The 18053-nt window shown below is 44.9% G+C and overlaps 2 protein-coding genes across 3 annotated transcripts; one reads left to right on the top strand and one right to left on the bottom strand.

The window, feature by feature from the left end:
• Nucleotides 1-32: 32 nt before the first annotated feature.
• On the top strand, nt 33-12924 carry coq2 (coenzyme Q2 4-hydroxybenzoate polyprenyltransferase). 2 transcript variants are annotated; one of them, XM_034091107.2, is made up of 8 exons: nt 33-116; nt 941-1317; nt 1568-1734; nt 2050-2171; nt 3105-3190; nt 3291-3424; nt 10850-11038; nt 11199-12923. In XM_034091107.2, the coding sequence occupies exons 2-8, from the start codon at nt 990-992 to the stop codon at nt 11352-11354; spliced, it is 1182 nt and encodes a 393-aa protein (XP_033946998.1). In that variant the 5' UTR covers nt 33-116; nt 941-989; the 3' UTR covers nt 11355-12923. The 2 variants fall into 2 exon arrangements, with proteins under 2 accessions (XP_033946998.1, XP_071060364.1); XM_071204263.1 differs by having other exon boundaries at nt 79-116; nt 981-1317; nt 11199-12924.
• Nucleotides 12925-13062: 138 nt separating this feature from the next.
• mboat4 (membrane bound O-acyltransferase domain containing 4) lies at nt 13063-13874 on the bottom strand. Its single transcript, XM_034091296.2, has one exon. The coding sequence runs from the start codon at nt 13795-13797 to the stop codon at nt 13063-13065; it is 735 nt and encodes a 244-aa protein (XP_033947187.1). The 5' UTR covers nt 13798-13874.
• Nucleotides 13875-18053: the final 4179 nt, after the last annotated feature.

Genomic DNA, 18053 nt, shown 5'->3' with positions numbered 1-18053 from the left:
TAGTGAAAAACACATGTGCCGACGGATCTTGCAGAACGCTGTCATTGGTTCCGCATACTGCCATTGTTTCCTCCGGAAGAATATAGGGCGGACAATAACAGGAGAGCAGAAACGTAGTAAGTTTTACCTCACAGTGAGGCTCACACTGAATTCGGTTTAAGACGAGTGATACAAATAGTTTGCTTAAGCCCGAGTTAGCTTTAGAGTTGATTGTGATGATGTGATATTAGGTACACTATCATGTCAGTATTCTGTCATATTAGTGTGTGCCGTTTTCATTATTATTCTATTTACAAAACTATCTGACCTTTATCAAGTGCCAATAATCTGCTCAACTGCAGCTCTTTTTGCGCCCATGTTCTTCCCAAATTCACTTCAAATCAGCATTGATTAACGCCTAATGCATCTTAAAACATGGCATTTCCTATTGTTTTTTTTAATGACCTGCAGTGTATTTATAAATGATTTTCAAGGCATTCAAAATTGTTCTTACCTCATAGTCAGAGCTATACATCTTCTATTAGCATACACATCTTAGTCTAATTTCTAAAAGTTCTGAAGGTTATAACATACATGTTTGTCAGTATATTATTCATTTTATATCTGACTATTATAACTTCAAAATGAAACAAGATTATTTAACCTGTCTTTATACAAAGTTCAGATTTATTTTCCAGAAATGTATGGTAATTACATGGGTTTCAGATTTTTTTTAATTGTCATTCTGTATATCTTTTGACCTGGAATGTGCACAGACAAAGGACACACAATTAATAATGCAGCTACACCCACACATACTAAGGCTCTCTGATGCATGAACACTTCAGTCTCTTTGTGCATCTGATTATCTCTGACACAAAAGATATGCCTGTTGCAGCAAATCAGTCCTCTTTGAAAAAGCCATTGACAAAACATTGTGTGCTTTTTTGTGTGTGTAAAGGGGTGTTGTTCTCTGAGAAAAAATGTCAATCTGACCTCAGAAAAACAACATGCTTGCAGCCAAGCTGACCAGCCAGTTACCTCTGGATACCCTGAGGAGGATTCATCATGGAACTTCTTACCGCTGTCTCTACACCCTGTCGAACGTCTTCCTTCACACGGAGGGAGGGAGGACGAGAGATGCAAATCTCCTCTCTGATTCCAGTGCACTGAGAAGAGGGTTTTACAGCCAGAGTGCTTTCCGCCCAACATTTAGACTACGAGACACACAGCAATATGGGAGAAGATCCATCAGTCTATCCGCTGCTACAATAGTGAACTCAGCACCAAGGCCAATCCAGCCGTACCTCAGATTGATGAGGCTGGACAAACCTATTGGTTAGTACATTCACTTTCATTACATCTTTCAGTGTACAGTATGTGTATGACATTTTTTTAAAGAGAGTTTGATACTGTAGGTTTGACATTTTTTAGTATTACATTTAGTTCAAGTGCTTGGAATATTGTCAAACCTGTATTTTGGGGATCCTTTTTATAGTATTTCACACACTTTTGAATAACCATATGTATAAGTATATAATAGGATATTAGAAATATGTGTGAGTGATGGTGTGTCTGCGCATTGCAGGAACATGGCTGCTCTACCTCCCATGTGCATGGAGCATTGCATTGGCTGCAGACCCTGGACACCTCCCACATTTGGGCATACTCACCCTGTTTGGTACGGGTGCGCTGCTGATGAGAGGAGCGGGCTGCACTATTAATGACATGTGGGATAAAGACTTTGACAAAAAGGTATAGGACAATTCATATAAATCCATTTCCAAAACAGCTGAGAGATACAGGTGGCTTTTGGTCAAACTTTTTTACCAAACAGCTTTAACTGTTATTCTTTGCTCAGCCCTTTCAGCTAGATTTTGAATTAACAAGAATTATTTTAAATCCTTCCTCTCTTTGATAGCTATAAATGACATGCCACCCATGACATACAATAGGATGCTGTTCAAGCTGTGTTTTTTACTTATCTGCATTATCGTCACTCCCATAGTCACAGCCAATGACGACCTCCCTATGTCATGACTGATTAAACGTGATAATGTTTTAATAAAGGTGTCCAGGACGGCCACTCGACCCATTGCATCAGGAGAGATTTCTCAGAGGCAGGCCCTCGTCTTCTTAGGAGGACAGCTTTCTCTGGCACTTTGTGTTCTCTCGTGTCTCAACTATTACAGGTATCAAGTGGTCTCTGTGTTTTCCTTAGATCTTTATATTGTATCATATAATATTATATGATCTGTATATTTTAGTTATCAGTTTAAAGAGAGTAGCAGAGAGGACAGAACGCTGAAGCAAATGTGTAGGTCAGACAACAAATACTGTCTTCAGACTTTATTTATTGAACGTCCCATTGGTTATGTTGCCATCTACTTTGACTTTGTTCAACAATTGTAATGGGGTCTTTTACCCACCGGGGGACAAAATCCACATTCCAAACCACGTTCAAATATAGTAGGCAAACAATTCCAGGATGCTCTAATGTGTTTAATCACATGTTTAAGTATGCAAGCTAGCATGCTTTTCTGGCTATTCTATGTACTAAAAGTAAAAGAAAAGTGCAATTTATAACTAAACTGTACGATTCTGCAGAAACACATTCAAAAGTGTCAGTAAGAGTCAATGTCTTCCAAAGTTACAGTCTCAGTGCAGAAATTCCTCTTTATGTTACAATCCCTCTACTGCAGGTCAGCAGGAAAACACTTTCTGGAAACACACAGAAGGCATTTAGCACTAAAAAGACTGTAACTATGCAAGATGTTCACTGGATTTGTATAACCCAGGCTGATGAAGCCTCGTATTAGCTTAAGATAAACCTTTTTTTACAAAACAAGGACTGTGGATACTGCCCCTAATCACTTTAATGTCCAGGACAGAAGGGATGTTTTCAGTGAGCATATCTGTTTCAATTTCCATATAGGCCCCTTTGGTTTTAGAGCAGCCTGTTATAACTGAATCAAACTGTTTACCAGCTGACTTTTTATAGACTTGTGCCCTGCAGTGTGTTAATGCACAAGAACAAGGGATTTGTGTAAGAATGCTGACTAAAATGGACCTAAATGCAAATGTGTTCATATATTCATCGCTTGACACGTATGTACTCTTCCCAGCATAGCCTTGGGTGCTGCTTCGTTGTCTCTAGTCATCTCCTATCCACTGATGAAGAGGATCACTTACTGGCCGCAGTTTGTGTTAGGTATGAGCTGTATAAAACTCTCCTGTGGTGTTTTAAATCGTAATACTTCTAACCATCAGGCTGAAGTCTGTCTCATGTTCCTAATGTTCTTTCTGTTCAGGCCTCACTTTCAACTGGGGGGCGCTGCTCGGCTGGTCGGCCGTCAAGGGCTTCTGTGATTGGTCTGTGTGCCTCCCGCTGTATTTCTCAGGAGTGATGTGGACGCTGATATATGACACAATATATGCACATCAGGTGAAGTTTACAGTTCCTATTTATGTTTTGTATGAAGCGCTTGGTTGACATATATATTGTTAGCCGCTCACATTTAGTAAATAAATAGTTCCATTTTTTTTTTCAATCTAGCTTGGTTTGGTGTAAATTGTCGTATGTTGGCGACATTTGCTGTTGAGATATCTGCCTTCTCTCAAATTGAATAGATCTAGAAGCACTCGGCTTGTGTGTGAGTAAAGCACCATAAAATACATTTAAAAACTAATGAGCATTGTCTCTTTCCAGGAAACATGACTTGGTTACTTCAGATTTTCCACAGACCTTGCACTGAGCAATTTCATGTAGAAACTATTTTCTGTCTATGGTATTACTCAGGGCCAACTTGGGGCCCCAAGCGACATTGTGAGATGAGGCCCCCCCCCCCCCCCCCAACCGACAGGAGACAAATATAATTCCTGTTTATTATTATTATCAACACAGTTACTTTTGTATACAGTGAGGTAAATGGTAAATGTGCATGTATGTCGATCAGTATGCGTTTACAGGTGGATACATCTGCATTTCCTGTCAAATACTAGCCTCAAAAAGATTAAAATATAATTAATGCAAATAAACGACTTCTAATAATAATAATAATAATAATAATCATACTCAATAATATAAATACTATATTATTATAATATAGTTGTAATATAGTCAAGACAAAACATGCTTATGACATGCTCACAAACTATAGGTTACTTATGTAACCCCAGGTCTAAGAGTAACATGAAGTGAGATGTCTCACTATGGGATGCGCCTCATCGCAGAGCAAACAGAAGCATCAATCTCATTACGCCAATCCTGATTGGCTGGTGATCTTGACGTCAGCGTCAGGGGAAATCACCCCCTATAAGTAGCCTGCACCACGACGCATGCGTCATTCAAACACCTCTTCTCGCTTCACCATAGCAAGGAGGGCCGTCTGGTGAGACATCTCACTACATGTTACTCTGAAGTCTGGGGTTACGTAAGTAACCTATAGTTCTCATTCATAACACTCCGTTCGATGTCTCACTATGGGAAATTGTAGCTCCCGTATTGCCAGACGAGCTTATCTCGAAAATCACCGATCAACCAGAATTGAACAGGTAGAGTCCCGACTCAACAAGGTGCCCAGCACTGCTCGGGCCACGCTTGGAGCGGAGACGTCTAGCCTGTAAAAGCGGACAAAAGTGAGCGGCGAGGACCAGCTCGCCGCTGCACAGATGTCTTGGATGGAAACACCCTTGAACAAAGCCCAGGATGTAGCCAGGCCCCGAGTCGAGTGAGCCCGCAGACCCGAAGGTGCTTGCAAATTCTGACTCGTATAGGCCAAAGCAATCGCCTCCACAATCCAGTGGGAGAGACGTTGCTTAGTAACAGGCTTACCCTTGTGAGTGTTAGCCCAGGACACGAAGAGTTGGTCATTAAGACGAAGCTCCTTTGATCTGTCCATATATGTGTGTAAAGCCCAGACTGGACACAACAGATCCTGCTGCTGCTCCCCGGAGGAAACCAGCGGCGGAGGAAATGCCTCAATGTCACGAACCAACCACCTTTGGTGTAAAGGCAGGGTTGGGCTTCAACAACACTCTCGTTTGCCCTGGGGCGAACTGAGTGCATGAGGGATGTACAGACAGTGCATGAATATCGCTGACCCGCTTGGCGGATGCCAGGGCCAGTAACAGCACTGTCTTGAGTGACAGATGTTTCATGTCAGCTCCTTCCAGGGGTTCAAATGGGGTCATTCTGAGCCCATTTAAAACCACTGCCAGGTCCCATAAGGGCACCAGCGACCTGGAGACAGGGAGGAGCCTGCGAGTTCCCTTCATAAACCGGCAAACCAAAGGATGTTGGCTAGCCGTCTTACCCTCAAAGCCCACATGGCATGCAGCAATAGCAGCCAGGTACACCTTGATCGTGGAGAAAGCTCTGTGTTTATGGATCAAGTCCTGTAGAGATGATAAAATCACCCCGACAGGACATTGAAAAGAGATGTGTCCTTCTTGAAGGCACCACTCCTCAAACACCCTCCACTTACAGTCGTAAAGAGACCTGGTGGAGGAAGCTCTCGCACTCTGAATAGTGTTTATCACCTTCTGAGGGAGTCCCACTGTATTCAGATTGTACCACTCACGGGTCAGGCCCATAGTGTCCCGCGCTCTGGGCGTGGGTAAAGGATCGCCCCCCCCGCCTGAGACAATCTGTCCCTGCGTGGTGGGGGCTGCCATGGCTGCCCGCACAACAGCTGATATATCTCCGGCAGCCTGTACGTTGCGGGCTAGGGCGGAAACATCAGAGTAAGTGTGTGGCGTTGTTCCTTCACTCTGGCCAGAGTTGGGGGTAACGGAGCCAGGGGTGGGAACACGTACAGAGGACCCGGAGGTCAATCGTGTACGAGTGTGTCCCCGCCTAACAGTGCGTTTAAATCGTGCATTAAAGAGAACAGCTGTCATTGAGCATTTTTTCTTTATGCGAACAGATTTAACGCGGCTCCGCCGTAACGCACCCACAGCGGACTCACGATCCTTGGATGTGGAGTCCAGTCTGCATAGAGTGGTGCACCTCCGGACAGTAATTCTGTCCCGAGATGCATCACTCCCGGTACCTGTGTCGCTCTCAGAGAGAGGAGACGTCTGCCGCTCCAAGGGATCAGTTTGTGTGCCAGTGTGTGTGACTGGAGACAACGCAACCTCCCTTGGCGGTTCATACACAATATCGTGTTGTCTGTCCTCACGAGGACATGGTGTCCTCTGAGAGAAGGCAGGAAGCGTTTTAGGGTGGGGAACACCGCTAAAAGTTCCGGGTGATTTACGTGCGCCCGCTGGAGGTCTCTGCTCTAGAGGCCTCTCACCGGGCGACCTTCGTAAATACCCTATCAGCCTGTCTGACCTGCGTCCGTGGTGACCACCTTCCGTGAAAGGACAGCACCCGTAGGCGCGTCCCGCACTAGAAAAGTCGGGTGTAGTGCCACTACGCATTACATAATAACCAATACTCGCCGTGGCGCGCGGGGTTTAGTTTTATTATGAGACCCATGTTGAGCGGGTGCTTTACGAGGACATTTGTCTGCGTAATCTGACTCTGCTCGGCTGATAAAACCCTTCTTTCTAGGAGAGAGAGAACCTCTCTCTCCTAGAATATGGGTTGACTCTCTCTGGGCTTGTGAAAACAGATAATGTGTAACTGTTTTGAGAAACCCAGGCAGATGTCGTGAGTATCTCCAGAGCCAGCTGAGATGTCACGCTTACGGCTCCAGCCGGCACTGCGCATGCGTGTGACGGTGGCGCCTTCACGACCCCAGCCGGCACTGCGCGTGGCGGTGGTGCCTTCACAGACCCGTCAATAATCCGCCTTTTGAGAGATGCCGTAGCTACTCTCAAAAAGGGAAAAAATTGGCGGGCTGTTTATGGGTTTTATTGATTTTCTTTTCATCTTTTTGAGCTGCGCCCTCGGCCTGAAGCCTGGATGCGTCAGCGGCAAATGTTTTATGACAGAGGAATCAATCAACGTGTGACATGTGTTTGTGCGGACTTGAGGATGGTGTTTAGGCATCTCTCGAGGCGGCGGGAACACATTCACGGAGGGAAGAAGGAGGGGCTGTCACGCCGCTCGCTTCTTCTTCCTCAACTGCTGGCCGAAATTCTGGGTTGGCTGAGCCTGAGCTGCAGCCGGAACCGGAGAATTTCTAGGCCAGCTTGCCCGAGTCTCCAGCCTGCTGCCTCTGCGTCTTCGGTGCTTTAAACCGAGCAGAGTTCGAGGCAGCCTGGGCAGAGGACTGCTGCTGCGAAAGCAGCGGCTGGACCCTTCGAGGGAGGTAGAGGTGGAGTGCCTCGTCCTCCCTCTTTTTCCTTTTTCGTCTCACACCTCCTTTGCATGGAGGCGAGAGCGGAGCCGAAAATTCCCTCGGGAACGATGGGCATATCCAGCACATCCTCCTTTTCCCGGTCTGGGAGAGTGGTGAGGTTGAGCCATCTCGCTCTTTCCTGCACCACCATGATCCCCATTACCTTGCCCGTGACCTGGACACGGAGACAAATGTCCGTGACCGCTGCCATCTCGTCCAGAGTGGCTGCCCCCGGGTTACCCGACAGGTCCTCGCAGAGCTCCGCTTGGTAGGCGGTTAGCAGCGAGGACACATTCAGGGCCCTGGCAGACAACGCTGCAGCTTTGTAGGACTTTTCAGTCATTGCTGACTGAAAGCGGTCCGACTTTGCTGGCAGCGTGGGGTTCCTGCTTGGTGACGGGCCCACCTTTGGTAGAAGGTGGGCCGCTACCAGCGGTTCCATGGGCGGTATGCGGAGCAGGCCGAGCTTCTCCATTCCGTCGCAGTCTAGGGAGGAGGCACCCTGGATTGGGACCTTGTTGCTGAAGGGCCGGTCTCTCCACGAGACCGACACCTCATCCAACATTTCCGGGAAGACCGGGAGGAGATGCCTCTTTTTGCCCGCTGCTTGGGGAAGGTGTTTCCCCTCGTAGCGGGACCTGGAGGTCTCCTTGGCCATTTCAGGCCACGGAACGTTGAGTCTGACCGCAGCGTGTTTGCACACGGCCTGCAGGTCCATGCTCAGACCGGGCGAAGCTGGTGCGCTATCGCCCGGGAGAGCAGCACTTGCCTCAGGCTTTGCAGCCTGAGCCGGTGACATGAAGGTGTCCTCTTCCTGTTCATCCGATTCGGACAGGAGGAACGCCAAGGCGTCCTCCTCGTAGTCCTCCTCGTAGTCCAGCCCGAGGACATCCTCCGCGGGTGAGACCATGGTGAGGTCTAACCGGGAGCCCCAGCTTGGTGGAGCGCGGGAAACCATTCCCGCGTGTCTTGCCGTCACCGGGTCCCGGCCTGCCAGGGCGCGGGATTCCGGTTCTATAGCCATAGCAGATAGTGAGCCCCAGACCGACACGGAGAGGGGTTCACTCTCTGTGGCGGACGCCCCCATGTCTTGACTCCCGGCCGGCGGGTCCATGGGCATGGGGGGGGTCCTGTTCCGACAGGCTAGCTTGTCTTGCTAACCGTCGGCGGAGGCTCTTAACGTTGAAGCGGACACAATGTCCGCATGAGCCGGGGTTGTCGATCGCGCCCCGGGCGTGTTCCAGCCCGAGGCAGGACGAACAGACCTGTCGAGCCACCGAGTCCCTGACTCCTCTGGTGTGAGGGAGAGGGGCGTCCATCTTGGTCGCCTCGTGGCGTGGAGAGGGCCCGCTCTCGACAGGTGGGACGGGAGAAAAAGGTATTACCACCTTGTCCTTAATCCGGAGAAAAAGGACGGTGTGGGTCTTTTATTCCCGGAGAATACTGACTGGTGTGGCAGTATGCTCCTTTATAATCCTTTTCCCCTCCGTGGAGAGGAGAAAACAAAAAAAAACTAAAAAAAAACTTCCTCGCTACCGTGGTGTCGGTAGAGAGGGAGCGAGCTAGCAACAGGTGTGCTGCTAGCTTAAAAAATCAGACCTACCTTACTTTCCCGGGAAGAGAGGGGCGAGGTCGATTTTAAATACTAACAGCGTTAGTACTACCGTCTTCCTGTGAAGCAGAAGGAGTAGCCGGTGAGCGCCCGTCAACCGAAATGGGTATTTGGGTTCAGTCTGTGGACAGTGAATCTTGCCCGGCTACCATTAGAGATGTGCTCTGAAGCGAGAAGAGGTGTTTGAATGACGCATGCGTTGTGGCGCAGGCTACTTATAGGGGGTGATTTCCCCTGACGCTGACGTCAAGATCACCAGCCAATCAGAATTGGCGTAATGAGATTGATGCTTCTGTTTGCTCCGCGATGAGGCGCATCCCATAGTGAGACATCAAACGGAGTGTTATGAATGAGAACTGATATTTCTTAAATCTGTATTCAAATGTAGTTCCCTCTGTCAGTAATGTATCAACAACTACACACACATTTCTATCAGTATTTCTCTGTGTTCTGATTGACATGATGATGACTGTTAGGAGTTAAGGGGAGAGGCTGAGCATCACCATGAAATGTGCAAATTGACATAAAAATGAATAAAAGGGGGGAAAATGCTCCATGTTTTTTAGGCTGTAAACTTTAACTGTTATGTAAGCCAACTAGACAGACAGTGTATCACTCTTCCTCCTCTACATTAGCAGATGAAAGGCATAACATACTTCAGTGAATGTTAAATAAAGAATGCTGGAAATAACTGGGAGCGGTACTGCAGTCGCTTTACCGCACCGTTGTGACGAAAAGGGGGCTGAGCCAGAAGGCAAAGCTCTCTGTCTACCGGGCCATTTTCGTTCCTACCCTCACCTATGGTCCTGAAGGATGGGTCATGACCGAAAGAACGAGATCGCGGATACAAGCGGCCGAGATGGGTTTTCTCCGCAGGGTGGCTGGTGTCTCCCTTAGGGATAAGGTGAGAAGTTCGGTCATCCGGGAGGGACTCGGAGTTGAGCCGCTCCTCCTTCGCGTCGAAAGGAGCCAGTTGAGGTGGTTCGGGCACCTAGTAAGGATGCCGCCTGGGCGCCTCCCAAGGGAGGTGTTCCAGGCACGTCCAGCTGGGAAGAGACCAAGGGGTAGACCTAGGACCAGGTGGAGGGATTATATCTCTTTGCTGGCCTGGGAGCGCCTTGGGATCCCCCAGTCAGAGCTGGTTGATGTCGCCAGGGAAAAGAAAGTTTGGGGCTCTCTGCTGGAACTGCTACCCCCGCGACCCGACCACGGATAAGCGGGAGAAGATGGATGGAAATAACTGCATCTCCATTAGTATATATGCTATGCAGAGACTGCCTTCTTCATGTCGTGAATTGCAGCTGATGTTTTAATATGGCAATTTGACTTATACAACATTCGCAGGTTGTACATTTGACTCATACAATAACACACCTTCGAGTGATGCTCTAGTTTCTTCATGTTTTGTTTTTTTTCCCTCTTGCTTGCCCCGGACTGAAACTGTCTTTTCACCGACATCTCTTCACCTGCACTAGTGGCCGTATCAAAGCCATGATTGGTCAGATGTCGATTCATTGCAACGTGTCGGGTTACACATGTGCTCCCCTTGTCACCTCTCACTCTCTCTCGCGGGGGTGCGTGGAGAACTGAGCGGAGAACTGCACACAGCAGCTGAGGCCCTCTGGGTGGGGCCCCCTGCGCAAGGCGGGGCCCCATGCAGCCTGCGTGATTGGCCTGTAGGGAGGGGCGGCCCTGGTATTACTGCTCTTAAGGAAACATGCATTTATATACATTTCCCTTCACATAGCAACTCACACCAAAACAATCTAGGTTCATGAATTGCACTATTGCTTACAGAACAAATATGTTCTATTTTTGAGTGAGCTGTACCATTGAACCATTGCTTCACTTGCATTGCATTACATTGAATCCAGTCACGTATAGAACATAAGCTTAATGCCTCATATTTAAAGTAGTGTATAATTGATTGAGACTAAGTTCCCTCTGTTCTTTCTTTGTTAACTAGGATAAGGATGACGACGTCAAGATCGGAGTGAAGTCTACTGCACTGAGATTCCAGGAGCAGACCAAACCTTGGCTGAGTGGCTTCACGGTGGCCATGTTGTCAGGCCTGGTGGTAGCCGGAGTCAATGCTGAACAGACCCTCCCTTACTATGCTGTTCTGTCCACAGTGGCTGTTCACCTCACGCATCAGGTGAGGAACATGGAGGTGTACAGTGCAGTCTATATGCTGGCTCCAAAAGGGTGGATATGTATTGTACAGAGAAATATGACAAAGCAAAGAACATATAACGAAAGTGTGAAAAATATGGGTTTTCTATTAAAAGGTGATATGTCCTCTCCTTTCTTTTTAGATTTACACATTGGACATTCACAAACCAGAGGACTGCTGGAAGAAATTTGTGTCAAACCGAAACCTTGGATTGTTGCTGTTTTTAGGCATTGTCGCTGGAAATCTGTGGAAAGAAAGAAGAGAGAATTTGCTACAAAATGAGGAGGAAGTCAGATAAGTGACACAAGCAGAACAATTATTCATTTTTATTACATTTTCAGTACTTCACAATGTTTCACATTATACTTCTGGGAACAAAGCTCTGTGAGAGAAACATGATGAACTGATTTGAACCCTGACTGTAATATTATTGGTTACTTTTGTTTGACTATTGATTGATAAAACAGTTGTACAGAGAAAAGGGAAGAGAGAGTATGTCAGACGAGCAAATGGGTAGAGTTACATTCATATCCCTGCTGCTGAGGGAAACACCTCTTGGTACATACAAACAATATAATTTGTGCTGCTGATTGAAACTCTAGTGGCTGCACACATTCACACAGAAATCAGCTAAATGGAGTGACGATAAACCAGGCAAATCCTTTATTTGTTGTGACTAAATGTGCTTCTTTTTTTCAATTGGCAGTATCAGTATTGGTTTATAACTTGTCAAAATCACCATAAATAAATATAAAGTATAAAAGAAACAAACAAAAAAGGTACGATTCCAAATTGTCTGTCAACTATTTGAGTAATGATAGACATATTATATAATATTTTACACTTTTCATGTGTATGTTTAATTGGTACTGACCAATCAAAAATGCTGCTAAAAGATCTGTGTGTGAAGAAGTTCAAATAAAAATAAGAAGTATTAGTAATACATAACCGAGTCAGTTGTCAGTCACGTGTTTCTTCCTTTACAGGGTAGATTATATGTTTTTACAGTTTGAGAATGTTTTTTTTAGGTGGCTGGGTTATGCAAAGTGCTTCCATACAAATGTATTATTAACATATTTGTTGTTAGAGAGACGGAACAAACCCAGGTTTAGATTGGTATCGGTGTCAGCAGACACGAGAGGTTTTAGTATTTGACATCAAAGAGTTATTTGCCATCCCTTCAATGAACATGGATTTGCAGGGAAATGTTAATGTCTTGTTATCCTTGCTCATTACACCTTAAAGCTGAAAAGCTGTTTTCACCACTAGGAAGCAGTACAACAACGCCCACCCCGTGAAGTTGTTGCTGACCACTTAGTTTCATTTGAGTCAATCCACTATTGAGAAAGAAATCTGGCTTTATTTTCACTTTTGTCATTTGCCTTATTCACTTTGAGTCACTGGTTTTTGTCCAGCGAGTCAGACCGGATCCCTTGCCTTGCCATGCCTGAGCTTGTTTGATGGACTGCGCTGCCAATTATTTTTGCATCAGGGTTTGGTTTTATGTTACACTCAACCAAACAGTATATTGGCAGGTTTCTCAACCCTAAACAATGGATGAATGATGTTCAATGTGGAACACACCTGCAGCTTTCTGTTCCTCTCTAGAGCTGCTCCCTCACATGGCAGGGTTTAATGACATAGAAAATGACCCCTAATACAGATTTGAATTACACAAATTATCTTTAGTTTATGCTAGCAGAGACCAACCTTGAAATGTTTAAATGTTGTTGCTTTCATTTTGCAACATTGGCTGTAACATAGAAATATGTTATGAAGTCCAGTTACATCCTACTCAAAGACTTCTGGAGATAAATGAAATGGTGTGAATAATGTAGCTTTGTTTTTTTGTATTTCATTGATTCTTCCAAATTCAATAAAAAGTATATAGAGGACAAACAACAAAATACAATGCACCAAGACAAGTATAGACATGTTCATTCATATATTGTAATGATAGAACAAGTATGTTGTATGTCTGGGAGTGTGTTCACATTGCTACATTTCTAAACTTTGTTGAGTTTTAATAAGATAAAGAGCAGCATTGTATTAAGAAGTGGAAACAGACCAATGTATGTTATAGACAAAAGTCTCAAACCAGACATATCTCTTAATTCTACTGCAATAACAATACAAGCGACAATCATCTGAGTGTTTATCCATCCTAAACAACTGTATATTTTCCTTTGTGTAGATGAGAGTTTTGGGTGCAAGTACCGGTGTATATGATAATCTGCCTTCCCTGTTGCTGCCCAGGTCCACATTCCCACAAAATGACCTAAATGACAACCATGCCACCACAGTGAGAAACTAAAAGTGATGAACAGTGGAAAACGTTTGTATCTGATATAAATCAGCCTACGCAGCCATGAAGCTGTTGTTGCGTTCCATCGACGGGCAAACTCAGACATACGGCTGGAGGCTTCGATGGTGCAGAAATCTCCATCGGATAGTTTGCACCCGTCTGGGGAGTCTTCGGGTTCTTTTTCCAAAAAGCCGAACCCAGCTGCGTTATTGAGGCATTCACTGATCCTCCAGTGAGAATAATATTGGATTCTAAAAACCAGCGCCAGACCCCAAACCCACAGGACAGCATAGATAGAGGAGGAGGAATCATAGTAGCTGTGTTTTAGTAAATAGACAACATAAAACTTAATGCACTCCAGCAAAATAATCTGCATCAACTTTAGAAGGACAACACCCAGTGGATTAGGTGGAGCGTGGAGGCTGATCGCTGCCATTAAAGACACAAAGTGTCTGTCGGAGCACAGAGGCCCGCCGAGCAGTGGTGAAATTGAGGATGTAGCTGATGAGAGCCCTTGGGTATATTTGCAGTTTTCCCCGCTTGAAAGGGATGGTACAGTCCATAGGAGGTTTTCACTGGGTTTCACTCATACAATGACCACAACTTTGTTTCTTTTGAGTTTTTCTTTACTTTGGTATTTGTTGTTGCAGTACAGCTTATGTTGTAAGTTGTAAGGTAAAAAACCTTAAATGAAAAATAAAAAATAATTACTGTAAATACAATACACATCAAATAATAAATGGAAAAATACATGCTTTACATATACTTTTTAACACTTGTGAATATTGTTCTTACTTTCTTAATGTGTTTTTTATAAATTATGTTTTAAACAGTTTTTAACTTATGCAGTCTCATTAAAAATGCAAATATAGACTGAATTCTTAGCAGCATGCAAACCGTTTTTACCAATCTACATATCTCAATAAACAAAACACTCGTTTTTAAATCAACACTCATGTTGCTTTAGCTTGAGGACATCAAACAAACAAATGACACTGAACTAGAACGCATGTTCTAACGTGCGCCACGAATGGCAAGTTGTATGATTCTTAACTAAACACACAGTTCGTCTCTCACCGGCCGCTTCTCCAGCTTTTATGGCTGCACCAGTGCTGCTTCTTCAACGTTTATTCTGCTGGTTCGTTGCTGCTGCTGGACACACGCTCTTTAGTTTGTCCCTTTCCAGCTTGGATTACTGCCCTTCTTTCAGGTGCGGTGCTTTTAAAGGTGCAGCGAAGCTGATTAGCAATTAGGGAATGATTTCAGACAGCTGCCACTCTGTCAATCAGCCCGACTTTTTAACCCCTTGATCTTCTGTGAGGATTTTTCAAGTTGACTTCACACCTCCCACTCGACTTTCCAGTGGAGACACCTGGGAGGTCGCATGTTACAAAGGTAAACTTGGGTCAGACGCTTTGTTCTGCTCTTCAGTGGGAAGCAAGACGACCAGTCGCCTGACTTCTCTGTGAAGAACTGTCGCTGGGATCTCCTCTTCGAGTTTTCTTCGATCTTTGGTGATTTGCTTTTGCTGTGGTAGGCCTTGTGACAGGAACAGGGTAGCTTGGGAATGTTCTGACGTTGACATCCCTCACAATTCCTTTGCTGTCCGAGTTGACACTGACCACTCTTGCAATCCTGAACTGACCCCTCAGGGCGTTTGTCTGCAATCCAGACGATGTCTCAGACTGCGACATTTCTCTTGGCTGTATGCCACTTGTTCCTTACGAATAGATTAGGGCCAGCGAGTTGAATCCAGTGCCTCCAGAACTTGTTCACTTGCATTTCTTTAAGCCTTTTGTAGGGATAGTCACTGAAGTCCAATGTTCTGACATTTCCACTCTGCGATGCTCGTCCGAGCAGGAGACAGTTAGGAGTGATGAACTGAACGCTGTCTTCTCGGCTCTGTGTTCTGGCGTCAATTGGTCTTTCATCCGTAAGATTGGCTGCCATGTAGAGAGTTGTTTGGAATTCACTCCAACTTAGCCCGACTCTCCTCCCAGACTCTGCAGTGCTCTCTTGATGATGCGCACAGCAGCTTCTGCAGCACCGTTCCGGTGTGGAGAATCGGCAGGATGAATTTTCCATGTCCATTCTGTGCCATTCTTGGCAGCTCTCTCTTCTAGTGTAGCTTTGTCAAGATTGGCAAGGAATCTGTACTGTTCTTCTAGGACTGGCTTAGCCCCTACGAAGTTAATACCTGGATCTGACCAGATCTTCTTTGGATGACCTCGTAGTGCTGTGAACCTCTGGTAGGCGAACAGGAAACTTTCAGTGGATTGAGAGTTCACCAGCTCTGTGTGAATAGCTCTGGAAGCCATGCAACAAAACACAACTCCCCAAACCTTCAGTGACACTCTTTTCTTGACATCATCCTTGACTTGGTACGGTCCGAAGAGGTCTACTGTTGTGTATTCAAAGGGGGCAGCTGGTTCTGTCCTCTCTGGAGGTAGATCACCCATTATTTGCTGGCATCTTTTTGCTTTAGTTTTTCTGCAGAGCATGCAGTTTTTGACCACTTTCTGAGCAATCCTCCGACCCTTCATGACCCATGCTCTTCTCCTCATCTTGAGCAAGGTTCCGGCCACTCCATCGTGGTTCTCCTCATGGGCTTCTCGTGCCAACAGCGTTGATACCCAGGCTTCATACGACAAGATGGGGACAGCAACTTTATCTTCATTGAAGATCTGCACGCGACCCCCACAGACCAACAAGCCAGTCTCTTGGTCTCTGTACACCACTAGCCTATCTGTGGTTGTACTTGGGAAGGATGCACCTTGCTGTGCCGCAAGAAAGATGTCTCTTAGGGCATCTTCTCTCTCTTTCACTGAGATGATTTGCGAAGACGACACTGCCTCCCACTTTGGACTGTTTGCAGTTTGCTGTTTCCCTCTAATGAACTTCTTCGCTGCTCTCCAAATCCAAGCAACTGTCTTGACGAGTCGACTTAGGTTGCTGAACCGCTCGACGTTCACAAGGTTTAGGACAGCTGATCCTGCTGGTGGCCTTTTTGGGTGTGTTTGGGTTTGTTGCTGATCTAATTTGCTGATTTTTTCCGTCTGAGTCAGTACTGACTTTAACGTAAAACTCTTTTAAATGCTCATACGCCGACGCCGTAGAGCAGGAGTGGGGAACCTTTTTCCTCTCAATGGCCATTTCAATTTTTACAATATCCTCAGAGGGCCGTACAAATTATTGACCTCTGCTTAAAAAAACTAAAATCACAGCCCATTCATTTCATTCTGTGCAAAGAAAAAGCAACCTCTTAATCCAGATATCTCACCATGACTCGCGTATGCATGCACGTGCACGGTGTGGCGTGCTCCCCTGGGAAGATTTTTTTTTTTTAAATGTTTAAGTTAAAAGCATCAATCTGGTGCACTTTGAGAGCAACATTAGGAGATCTATGGACACATCTCTCAACACCCAAACACAACTGTAAACAGATTTTCTTTTAATTTATGGATATTTGACAAATCACTCCCTTTCAAACTGTATTCTTCTTTATTAATAACTGTCATATAGTATTTATACCCGTTACTTTATTCTCTTATTTTTTTTATAACTATAATGATCATATAAAGATGTGCCTTTACCTCACTGGTTTTAGAAAAAGCTTCTTATATCCGTTAGCATAACTAGCTAACCAGATGCTAATGATAACAACACAGTTATTGACTGTCTGATCAGTATGACAGATGAGCAGATCGCCACTGGGCTTTCAACTAAAGACACAGACGCGCAAGAAACTGCGGCATGTGTATGGCTTATCGGGACGGTACTGCAATTTCTGAAGTACTGGAGTGGCTTTCCTGGTGCTCTCCGTTAGAACTGCCACCCTGTCAGTCGAGACCAGGTGTCATCACGTGGTATATGTCTCGTCTGACAGGGGTGTAGTTCTGACGGGGAGCACCAGAAAGTCGCTCCGGCACTTCCAAGCATCTAACCAGCATCTGGTTAGCTAGCTATGCTAACGAATACAAGAAGCTTTTTCCACCACCAGTCAGGTAAAGGCACATCTTTATATGATCATTATAGTTGTAAAAAAATAAGAGAATAAAGTAAATAGGTATAAAAATACTATATGACAGTACAAAAAAAAGTGGTTATTAATAAACAGAATACAGTTTGAAAGGGGAGTGATTTGTAAAATATCCATAGAGAAAAATAAATCTGCTTTCAGTTCTGTTTCATATGGGTGTTGAGAGATGTATCCATAGATCTCTTCATTTTGCTCTCAAAGTGCACCAGATTGATGCTTTTAACTTCAACATTTAAAAAAAAAAAATCTTTTTGTCTTTGCACAGCATGAAAGAAAGGCCAAATGAATGGGCTGTGGTTTTAGTATTAAGCAGAGGTCAAATCTGTACGGCCCTTGGAGGATGTTGAAAAAATTGAAATGGCCCTTGAGAGGAAAAAGGTTCCCCACCCCCTGCTTTAGAAGATCAAGAAATCAGTGTGAAAAGAGCAAGGCATGAATTAAAAAAGATTAAATGGTTTCTAAACAAAACAATTATTTAAATTGAGCTAATGTCATAAGGTACACAACACAATGTGACAAATGCCCCTTATGCAGATTAGATGAGTATTAATAGTATTCATCTGATAACTAATATTAATTTTCTTTTTTTAAACAATTCATTATTATTTTCTTTGCGGATTGGTTGTTTGTGTATTTTAAACTGTTTTGATTTT

The sequence above is a fragment of the Pseudochaenichthys georgianus genome, chromosome 9 (genome assembly GCF_902827115.2).
Source record: "Pseudochaenichthys georgianus chromosome 9, fPseGeo1.2, whole genome shotgun sequence".
NCBI classification, from domain to species: domain Eukaryota; kingdom Metazoa; phylum Chordata; class Actinopteri; order Perciformes; family Channichthyidae; genus Pseudochaenichthys; species Pseudochaenichthys georgianus.
This window is presented reverse-complemented; position numbering and strand designations above follow the sequence as displayed.